General features: G+C 33.3%; 1 protein-coding gene across 1 annotated transcript; it reads left to right on the top strand.

Annotated features, from left to right (window-relative positions):
* The first annotated feature begins 8,068 nt into the window (after positions 1-8,068).
* On the top strand, positions 8,069-9,984 carry LOC105447043. The gene is made up of 3 exons (XM_030995513.1): positions 8,069-8,421; positions 8,648-8,749; positions 9,865-9,984. Exons 1-3 carry the CDS (start codon positions 8,126-8,128, stop codon positions 9,878-9,880), a joined length of 414 nt encoding a protein of 137 aa, XP_030851373.1. The 5' UTR covers positions 8,069-8,125; the 3' UTR covers positions 9,881-9,984.
* The last annotated feature ends 2,252 nt before the right edge of the window (positions 9,985-12,236 follow it).

The following is a 12,236-nucleotide window of genomic DNA, read 5'->3' on the forward strand; positions in this document are numbered from 1 at the left end:
CATTCAACCATGTATTGATTATGCATGCTCAGTGTGGGGAAACTGTTCACTTAAATACCGTGATTATATTCGTCATGTACAGAAAAGAGCTTCCCGTATAGTGTCGAAACAGTATGGTTCACGCGATATCAGCGTCTCTAAACTATTTAAAGATTTGAAATGGCAAACTTTTAAAACTAGGAGAGATTTTTTTATTGATATGATTATGTTCAGATGTATACACGGTAATGCTCCAGTAAGACTATGTGATGAAATTGAAATGTTTTGTGATATACATGGTTTCAACACTCGCAATTCTGACTCACTCAATGTGGTCTTACCAAAACCAAATACTGAATTATTCAAGCAATCGTTTTGATATTCAGGCCCGAAACCATGTAATTCTCTCTCAAATGAAATGCAAAATCATCATACTCTTTCCTCTTTCAAAAATAGTTATAAACGCACATTTTCCTGAAATAAAAACAAAATCAGTTTTACATGTTCTGGCCCGCCGTACTTAATAATCATGATAATCGTTCATCAAAGTTTGTTTCGATTTCATTTTATGTGATATATTTATATTTATGTATTTATTGTATATTGTATTGCAGATGCTTTCTTATGTAAAATATTTATATGGATTCTAACCATGGGGATTCTTAACCGTTTCTATTGTTGCTATTATATTTTTTCACTCAACAAATAAGATTGGCATTCATTAACTTCTTTCAAACGAATTTCTAATATTGTTTTTTTTTTGCATTTTACAGCATTTTGTGTATTTTTTGACTGATGTAATGAAAAAAGTCCCATTGGTTAGAATTGGAAATGTTTAATCATGTTAACAGGACATCGATGAAAAACAGCTTTGCTGATTCGATTGTTTCTTTATGTCAAATAAATAATAATAATAACGAAAAATGGAGCAGCCGTTGACTGTGTTCAATCTACAGCATTTCTTGGAATATACATCGACAACAAACTATCATGGAAAACACACATCGATATACATTGCCGACTTGTTTCGCGAAATATTGATCACTAGAATCCCTTGAAACATTTAAAAAGAATCTAAAGTCATATATGTTCGAAGGTTATTTAAGTTAATTATATGTTGAATGTACATCTATACATTTTTTGTTTCTTCCCCCTTCTCATTTCTCTATGTATCTCATTCTAATTCTATCCCTCTGCGCCTCAAAATAGTTTACTAGATCGATGGCGCATAATAAATGCTGTATTATTTTTATTATTATTATTATTATTATTTTTTTTTTTTTCCCAAATTTTTATTGATTTTCGAATTTTTTTGTAACATTACAAAAACAACAATCATACAAGAATTAAATAATTGTATAACATTAAAAGAACAATAATCAAATACGAATTACTGTAACAATTACCAAAAAAAAACAACAACAATCAAACAAACAAACAGACCTGATGTAAAAACTAAAAAATCAGTCTCGGGTGGTTTGAACTATATCATTATCAAAATATAATTATGGATAATTAAAATAAATTCTCAATAGGGGACCATTTTCTATAGTACATGTTTTCTTTGTGCTTTTGTTTAGCAATTACCAATTCTATATGTCTGATTTTGCAAATGAACGTTTCAAAACCTATGAAACTTACTACTAAATTCCTGCATTTCTGAATATAAATGTATCTCTTCAATAAGATAATTAAGTGATTTAATAATATTTTATGTGGTCCCTTCCAATCCTTTATGAATCCAAACATCATTCTTTTCCTAGATAGATCCTCATATCTGACAGATAGCTTTAGACCAATTTTATCAACAAAAGCTCGTCTTAAATCTTCAGCAACCTTACACTCATAAAAAAGGTGTAAAGGAGTTTCAACAGAGGTCTCGCACAATGTGCAAAGTTCTGTCTGAACTTGCTTCATTTTAAATAGTCTCTCATTGGTGTATAGAATATTATGCAAAATTTTAAACTGGAAGACTCTCATCTTAACTTCTATTGTGCATTTAAATGGGAGTAGATACAATTGTGGCCATTCCTCCTCTTCTATCCCATATTTAGTGGAAAATAGGGGTTCACAGACAGGTCTACATGTCAATTTACTAACTAAATCAACATAAATATTTCTAGTTTTTAGTTTTTGAATTTCTACTGTCAAAAGGTCAGACTGATCATGTTCAAAATCTATTTTCTCCAAGAACATTTGTATCAATAATTGATTAAATGAACTTCCCCATTTCTTCCTGACTAGCGATACTATTGCCAAATATATCATGTAGTATTTACCTGGTACTCCTCTTGCTTTCCAAAGATTAAATTGCACAATGTTTCCATGTAGATCAAAAAGTTGATATACATAACATAGACCTGCCTCATGAAAGGCCTTACAGTAAACTGATTTATTATCAATACGAATATATTGATTGTTCCAAACAATTTGACTAAGTACACTTGCTTGGGCTCCTTGATCATCAACAAATTGATTATACTCCTTTGTCTTGGACCATGCTAACAACAAGTTATGATAAAATATGGGAATTCCAAGAGAATTCAACTGGTTCATAGAATAATTACTCATAAAAATCAATTTCCCCCCAAATCGTTTATTATAGTGGTCAAAGAACAACTTCCAATGATGATCTGATTCTGTATAATATCTCTGAATCCACTTAACCAGCTGTGTCTCTATCATGCATTTTAGTTTCGGGAATTTAAGACCACCTTCAGTATAATCTGCAATCATTGTTGCCCGTGATATCTTATCTGGACCTTTCCATATAAACTGAAACATCAACTTTTCAACCTCCTTAACAAAATCATCGGGTATTTCAATGTTGGAAACTATATACATAATCTTAGACATAACAAATGTTTTCAACAGTTGAATTTTTCCTATTAAATTTAACCCCCGATTCTTCCATCTTAAGAAAGTACATTTTATTTCATCCAGTCTCTTATCAAAGTTCAGTTTCCTGACTACTTCCTGATCATATGAGAAATGAATGCCTAAAATTCTTATGCTTTTGTCTGCCCAATGTATATCATTTGTTTTTTCTCCATTGTGCCTATCTTTCCCAACCCATATACCTTCCGTTTTTGTTTTATTCAAATAAAGACCTGATATGATTGAGAATTCTTCAAAAACTTTGAAAACCATCTTCATTGATTGTATATTCCTACAAAAGCAAGTTATGTCATCAGCATATGCTGTATACTTTATTTGTTTTCCACTAAATTCAAAAGCCTGAATATTATCATTATTATTAAGTCTTGTAAGAATAACTTCCAAGCTCAGTATAAACAATAAAGGAGCCAGAGGATCACCTTGTCTGACTCCTCTAGACACTGGAAAATATCCAGTGGTAAATCCATTCACCAATACACAACTACTTATATTAGTGTGCAATGTTCTAACCCTTGTATGAAAGATGGTCCAAAATTGAACGCTTCTAAACAATTTAGCATGTACCTGTGGCTTATTGAATCAAATGCTTTTGATAGATCAAGGGCTAGCATAATACCTCTCAAATTCTCCTCCTTAGTATATTGTAAGAGGTCTGATATTAATCTTATTCCTTCCCCTATGTATCTGCCTTTAATAAAGGCAGTTTGTTGACTATCTACTAAATTTCCTATCACCTTAGCAACTCTCTTCGCCAAGCATTTAGAAAGTATTTTAACATCTACATTTAAAAGAGTTATGGGACGCCAATTGCTCAGTGTGTGTTTATCTCTATCAGGCTTAGGGATGAGTTTAATTGTACCTTGTCTTTGTGACACAGACATTACACTATTTTCATATGCAAAATTGAAAGAATCAATAACTTCTTTTGATATCAAAGGCCAAAACATCTCATAAAACTCCACAGTTAACCCATCGTTCCCAGGTGTTTTATTTCTAGCCATTTTTAACAATTCTGCCCTAGCTTCAGAGCAAGTGATATTTCCTTCACATGAATTTTTTTCTTCGTCTGTGAGTTGCTTGATGTTACTCTGACTTATGTAATCTTTGCTCACCTCATCTTCCACCTTATCTTTGTTCTCAAACAAAGTTTTATATGATTTCTTAATGAAATCCTGTATTTCAGACTGTTTATCAATACGTCCTACATCTGAAATCAAAACATCAATATTGGAATTTGCTGCTTGACCTTTTTCCAATGACAAAAAATATTTAGTACTCTTTTCCCCTTTCTCATACCATGTACACCTTGACCTCAAGATTGCCCCATCTGCAAAATAGTCATATATTTTAAACAACTCCTGTTCTATTTCCCTTTTCTTTTTCATTAATTCTTCATCTATATCTTCTGCTGCCATCCTGTCATCTAATTTTTTCAATTCTTTTTCAAGAGCCTTTCTTTTCTCTTCCCTTTCACATTTCTTCTTCTTAGAAAATGGTACAGTAAATTCTCTAATTTTAAACTTTAACCAATCCCATACCCCTCCTTTATCATTACTATCTGTAAACTCACCAATCCATTCTGAGTATTTATTAGCTAAAGCATTAACATACTCCACATCATTCAATAGACTATTGTTAAATTTCCAGTAGGACGGACCAGATTTTTTTGTCTTAATTTTCATGTGCAAACTAACATGATCATGATCAGACAAAACACACGGTATGATATCATTTTCACTAATTGTATTCTGTAAGGATTCATGGATTAACCAAAAATCCAATCTAGATTGCACCAGTGGGTTATACCTTCTCCATGTAAATCCTTTTTTGCAGGGGTTTCTGATTCTCCAAACATCAACCAAACCAAAATATATTTTCAGATTTTCTATAAGATTCACAGAGTGCTTCCAAATGCTTTTCATTGAGCCACCTGCCCTGTCCAGATCAAGGTTTTGAATTAAATTAAAGTCCCCACCAATTATTAGAATTTCCCCATTTTCAACGTTATCTTGTATGGTCAATTCCACCTTCTTAAAAAACTCAACCTGATCCTTCTCATTATTTGGTGCATATATGTTGCATATCACATAAACTTTCTTCTGAATTTCAACTTTTACCAATAAAAATCGTCCCATTATATCTTTAATGGAGTCTAACAATTTAAAATCGGGTGTCTTTCTTAATATAATGCATACTCCTCTGCTCTTAGAAGTTCCATGACTGAAAATAATATCAGATCTAACTTGATTTCTCCATAATGATTCTTCCTTTTCTACAGAATGAGTTTCCTGTAAAAGGATAATATCTTTGTTCTGTTTAAGCATATAATTAAAATAACGTTTCCTTGCTTTAAAGTCCCCCAATCCATTAACATTATGTGTCATCAGCTTCAAATCCATAGTTGAGATATGAATTACTTAAAAATACCACCATTATAAGATCAGGTTTAACATATATTAAACATTCAGGTTCAACAAACAAACAACACAAAAAACAAATCATAACAAAGGCTAGTTCTTCTGTATGCCTTAGGGAGATCAAGGTGGCGCTCTACATCGTGGTCTTTCCTTTTTTCCTTTGAGTGCTTTTTCCACATATTCACCTATAAAAGTTCACTCTCAGAGTTAAGTTCTTGTCATTAACCTAATCTAAGTATTCCTTTTTCACTTTTCTTCTTGTTTTTAAGTAGGCAAGGTAAGTCCAGCTCTATAACATTATTCATGTTTTTGTTTTTTTAATGTTTCCAGCATTTCGATGTGGAATGATAATATTTTCTTTCCTTTGACGTTTTGAGTTATTTCATCTTGTATTCTTTCTCCTTCCCGTCTTTTCCTTCTTTGTAGAAGATGCGAGCAGGATACTTGAAGTACACTGCTCTCCTCGTATTTTCCTCTTTCAGCTTCTTCTTGATGTGAATCAGCTTCTTCCGTTGTTCACGAATTTCCTTGGGCAACATTTCATTCACGTAAATAGGATGCTTTCCATTGTGCTCAAAGGGTTTCTCCTTCAAGAAGCGACGTGCATTTACCAGGATCATACTTTTGGTCGAGTACCGATTAAAGGCTGCAATAATCGGCCTTGGTCGAGGTGATGAGGTGCTTCCGCTGCGATGTGCCCTTTCGATGATTACTTCAGCTTCAATCTGCAAATGCGACTTGGCAAATGACTGGATCAAATTTTCACAATTCTTGTTCTCAGCACCCTCTGGAAAGCCTTGGAACACAAGTGTGTTTCTCATTCCCCTGGCGGATAGGTCTGTCAGACGTTCGCGCAACTTCTCATTCTCCTTTTCTTGTGCGTGCAATTTCTCTTTGATTGAACCAATGTCAAACTCAATCCCTTCTTGCTTTTCCTTCACTTCTTCTATCTCTCTCTTATTGTTATCAATCTGAGTAAGGGATAAGTCTAATCTGGCCACTATGTCATTGAATTTTGAGTTCATTTGATCCATTCTGTCAAGAAGCTTTGCTAGTAAATCTTCAGTGGTTGTACTTGCCTGCACCTTTTGATCTCCATTGATCTTTCGCTTCTTCTCTGCCCGCGGTTCGTCTTCGTCTTTTTTCTTCTCCTTTCCCCCGACAGCTTGGGGGTGCGACTCCTGCGAGTCCTGGCCTGCTTCGCTGGTTCCAGTAAGCACTGACTGCTGAGTGAGATTTTCAAGTTGAATGTCCGAGTTTTCATCGATATCCATCTCTGTTCTGCCTGAAATTGAGCCAGAAGGGGTGAAGTATTGGGAGATCCTTGATGAAACGTCCATTTTGTCCATTTGTCTTTTCTTTCCACTCATTTTTAAATGATCTTACAGAAATTTTCCACGATGAGAAAAAAATACGGTTTGACTTAGTAGGGCGCCATCTTTCTCTCCATTATTATTATTATTATAAACACATTTAGACTACAATTCCCTCACAAAATATTATTATCTCTTTACTCAACCCTGATACTGCCTTATCTACACTGTGGAATTCTTGCTTGGGTAATTCAAACACCACATATATCGATAGAATACTTCTTTTACAGAAACGTGCAATCTGAGTGATAAATAATACTCACTATTGCTCACATACTGACCCTTTATTTTCGAAAGACAAAACTTTAAAAGTTAAAGATTTCTATTTTTCACATCTCGGTATATTCATGTTTCAGCTGTGTCGCCAAGAACTCCCATCAGCCATAATTGAACTCTTTACAAAAAAATGACACTGTACACACATACCAAACACGACCTGCAACACGTACAAACTATCATCTTCCTCTAACCAGGACAGTTTTCGCCCAAAAACTATTTCATACACAGGACCAAACTACTGGAGCACCATTGATCCGAATCTCAAACAGCTTAAAAAGTGTGGCAGTTTTAAAAAACATATCAAATTGTTATTATTGAATTCGTACATGTTATGCACAACGATACTATATTTTTCCCGACTGTGACTCCCGACCTTCAACATTCTACTATAAAAACTTCCTTTTCTCTCTCCTTATTCTTCTTCTGACCCCCATTATTTACCTTCTCTTCCTATTTATCTTCTTTCTTACATACATCATCCATATCATTTCATTGTTTTTGTATGTATACTCTGATTTTGTTATTATTATATTTCTACCCTATTATGAATGACACAATGTCAAAATTATTTTGAGGAACTTAAATTCTACAAGCTATATGCTTTTTTTAAGTTCCTTTTTTCACATGTAATTTCGAAATTATTTAGTGTAAATGCCATACAAACTTATGCTATGTAGATGTCTTTATGGTTCACGAATATCAATTTTATAAATATGTTATGTTTTGTTAAAGTATTGTATGTTTTGTTTTCATGTAAAATAAAAGAAACTGAAACTAAACTATAAACTGTACCTGCGTTTAACATATCTCTATTGGGATATAATTAATGATACATTTCTTATAACTTTGACTATCATGCAACTTATATTTGCATTTGCAAAAGCTTTTTCGCATTTATTCGGCTCATGTCCTTTTAAATCTTTTTTTATATTTTACAATACCCATGAGGCTAGCATTAGTGATTTTCATGATTTTTTCACATTTTCCGTAAAATTTAAGAACGCAATTACATGTATATAATTAGAAACAATCAAGCCTACTACATTTGCTAGTGCACTTTAATTTCCTTTTTTTTAAATAATTGTACATGATCACGACCAGAGTTGTAACACGAGCCCCACCCTGACTGAGCTGACAGTGGATTGTGACACACTAAAAGGATGGCAGGATTGTGGTTCAATGTTTGACAATGTGAAGAGGGTCACTATACAGGTAGAGAGCAAGATCAAATGTGACGTCATCCAGAGGATCCATCTACCAGGAACAACAGAACTCACTATTCAAACACATGAGAGTGCAGGTCTACCGGCTGGTTTCCACGAGGAGCCCACTTCACTACCCAAAGCCCTCCTGATTATCTCCCCTCAGTTTGACAAGGTGACATTCAGGGATCTTGACATTGGTAACAGTAAGATGGAACTTATCTTACAAGCTTTCAGATCACCTCACAACCTCAAACATCTGAAGATTATCAGGTGAGAAATGATGTCATTTGTTAAAAGGACACTTTGATATGTTTCATTTCTTTATCCCCCCTCTCTCTCTCTCTCTCTTTCTCTCTCCCATCATTGAGTCCTATCCAGAATACACTCAATTATTAATGAGCATTTCCATCTTGTAGAATCAAATTGAAATAATACGAACAATCACGAGAAGCACGAAAGGAGAAATGCTGTATTCCGTCTATTTTGATATTGGTAGATTCATACGATGCGGGTCAGATGAGGGCGTGGATGGTGTCATAATTGCTTGCAATAAAGATCAGGTCATGGAGGTGGAGGTGGAGCATGGCAAACCACGTGGGTAAGTCCTTCAGACTCTTACTTCCAGGCTTGCAGTGCTCAAGGTTCTACATGTCCCATTTGCAGGTCAAAAAATGAAACGGTTGAATTGCAACAGCATTTAAAAGACGATACTTATTCAGAACTTCCCTTAAAACGAAAAGGTTTGAAAATAGCTTTTTTTGGAAAATAACTGTGACGACTATTCGTTGTCGAATCGACATATTGTTATTGCAATTACCTAAGTAAAAGTCTGAAATTTAGACCTTTGTACCGAATGGTCGTACGTTTAATAGTTCCTGTAAAGTTCTCAGAATTTGATATTGGCTGCACAAGGGACATAGTATCTTAAAACTGTAATTGCATGACAAAGATTCCATGATTTCCATGATTTTGAAAGATTCATAACTTTCTTATTTGTTGTCCGATTTTTCTTAAACTTTCACCGAATTGTTCTATTATTGTTCTGCTTCTACTGAACATATTTAATATGAAGGTAGACATCTCCTCTAACGACTTACTGGCTGACTAGAGTGTATGCTATAATAGACAAAGCTTACATAAATAAGTGTTAGTTACTATGTTTAAATGTTTTTCTTCGTTTTCATCGAGAATGATAGGAACTGACATTATGTACCACTCATAGTCTCTCATCAATTAATCGGTGCAAAATGTAACAAAGAGTTAACAAATGGCGTGCATGTAAATTAATATTCCTTTGGAAATGTGTACCATGAATGTTCAAGGGTGCATATTGAATAATTGGCTTAGATTACCGGATTAGCGAAGTGATGAACTTAAGGTATTTATACTATTTTCTCATTACATGTTGGCCTATTTCTTTACATTATTCGCGCATGTTTGTATTAGACATTTTCTCAGTTTTAAATAGATAAGATTAAACAGATTTCGCCCATTTGCATGTTGGAGAAGAAAATAAATTCAATTTTATTTAAAATCAAATGAGTAAAGATGGTTCTGATCGATGTAAAGCTGTGTGTTATTGAAGCTTTCTGCTTTGCCCTTCGTTCACTGCTCTACGTTTTTATGTTTTAATGTAGCGCTGACTGTATGTTGATCCAGACATTTACACATCTCTCTTTCCAATTCTTTCTCTCTTTCTCTCCATCACTATAGTGATAATTTCTTTTAGATATCATAGAGATGGCACCACACTCGATCTGACGAATCAGACGGAGCTGACAATCTTTGCACTCAAACAGGAATTGTGGGCTGAAATGAAAAGTGCCTCAAACACATCATCGAACTTGTGCTTTTACCATTGTCATGCAATCGATTTCATTATTCATGCAGTGAGTCCCGTTGACATTCATATGATATAGACGGATGTGTATGCTTTACATCGGTATTGCAGCTCTTGTGATTGTGATTTTGAATTTCATTCTTAATGTTACTCGCAGTGTTCTTGCATCTAATATACTTTAAAGGGTGTTAAGTAGATTTACACGGTGAAAATATAAAAATATCATGATTGAAATTTTCTTAAAGGTATGATGGAAAATATAATATAAAACATCATATATAAATTATTATATAAAAATATTATAAAAAATACAGTGATATTTCTATTCGAATTTGAATTGTGCAACTGGCAGTGCTTTACTCACCACATTTGCTATGTAGAGAATGAACGCGATGCAGAATTAGCCCAAAGTATGCTTGCGTCAGCGACTGGCGGAGGCATTGACGCACCATAAGAGAGTAATATCGCACCGAAAAGTTAATGCAAATCAAACAGTGCAAATCAATTTTAGAATTAAAGGTGTTATAGTCCTAACTGAATCACCTAGCTCGGTTAAAGCAAGGAAATAAAGCAATCTAAACGCAACCTCGTGTGCAGCAGGCATTGTCAAAATGATGTCTGTGCCATTAAAATCAATTGTATTTCATGATTTATTTATTAGTCAGGTCTCCTTAGAACCAAAAGGGATGCTATAAATGAGAGACTATACACACGGCAAACATAAACAAGTGAGATTAATTTGTTGAAATAAAATAAAATATATCAATATAGAATATGCAAACGGTAATGCAAAAATAAAAAATTAAATGAATATATACAAAGAATAAAAAGTATAAACGAACGAACTATATAAACGAACCAACAAAAAGTCAAAACAAAAATGCTGACCGTTTCTATTTACCCTATTCTGAGCCACGTACTCATACTCTATTAATACCCCATCATCTATTAACAACACACAATTGGACAAGGTCATGCAATTTGCTAACTTGCAGGCCTATTGTCTTTGTGTTTGATAATTGAAACCAAAAATATAGATAGGAAATAAAGGAATGTATCTCGTCATATATTAAGGCCTATATCGACCATCCAAAAAAAAGGCCAAATGAAGACCACTTTTAATTCACAAATAAAATACTGTATAGTTGTTTTGTTTTATCCAATATATCTTGTGTATGTACTGTTGCATGTATCACATTAAAGGTTTCTTATGATTTATGATTTTCATTTTGAAAGGGAAAACAATCTTGTCTGATATATTTAAGGTAGTAATTGTGTCTGTTGATAGTTTGTAAATAACGTAGGCAAATGATTTGTGCCCTTACTTAGGAATGTCTTTTTATCTTGTTATTAATTACTGACTAACTATAAATGCATAGGAATTTTAAATATCCAATCAGCTGTATTTTTACAAGTCCAACTAGTGATTGTACACTATTACATTCAATGCAAAAACATAATTGAGAGTAATTCATGTAGCATAAAGCTTAATATTTTGAAAATATTTCTGTATTTATCATGTTTATTGTATAGCGCACTGAGACATTACCGCATTTTGCGAAAATATTCCAAGGCACAATTTATCACTAGTAATAGTAGTAGTAGTAGTAGTAGTTGACTGTGTTGTTATTGTTGTGGTCTTATTGACGATTTTGTTGTTGTGGCGGTATTACTATGAGTATTTGTATTGATTAACATGATTTATCAATATCAAGTATTCCATTCGGTATCAGCAAAATATTGTTTACTGAAACTTGAGTATTTTATATATATTGATTAGATTATAAAGAATGTCGTTCGTCGTTAATTTACAACGTAGGTCTATTTCGTTGCACACATGACTAACTATACATATTAGAAACCATTATCTTGGATTTAGCAGTGATGAATTACATTCATCTTCATTTGTGTATTGTAATATAAATTGACAAATATGTTAACATGACAATTTTAATGTGGTTATAATGTAGGCTGTATTAACTAAATGTAAATGATATAATGTGCCTTAAATTTGTTGACTTTTATCTATGTACATGTATCTATCTTTTCGTTTATTGCGTATGTTCCAATTTATCTGTAGTTTTTGTGTATTTTTATGAGTATGGCTAAATTTGTTTTTGTATTTAGTTTTCAGAATACAATTATTCTGCATTTACCATGTACAGCGCAAAGGGATTTAATAATGCGCTGTATAAATATTTACTTATTGTTATGTTACCTAACCTATACTGATCCGAGAATTATA

The sequence above is a fragment of the Strongylocentrotus purpuratus genome, unplaced genomic scaffold (assembly GCF_000002235.5).
Source record: "Strongylocentrotus purpuratus isolate Spur 01 unplaced genomic scaffold, Spur_5.0 spur5_scaffold_21, whole genome shotgun sequence".
NCBI lineage: Eukaryota > Metazoa > Echinodermata > Echinoidea > Camarodonta > Strongylocentrotidae > Strongylocentrotus > Strongylocentrotus purpuratus.

Bases quoted from the DNA above. Each gene is read 5' to 3' on its own strand.
- LOC105447043 (XM_030995513.1), top strand. From the start codon at position 8,126: ATGTTTGACAATGTGAAGAGGGTCACTATACAGGTAGAGAGCAAGATC. The intron at 8,422-8,647 runs GTGAGAAATGAT...TGATATTGGTAG, and splicing joins AAACATCTGAAGATTATCAG to ATTCATACGATGCGGGTCAG.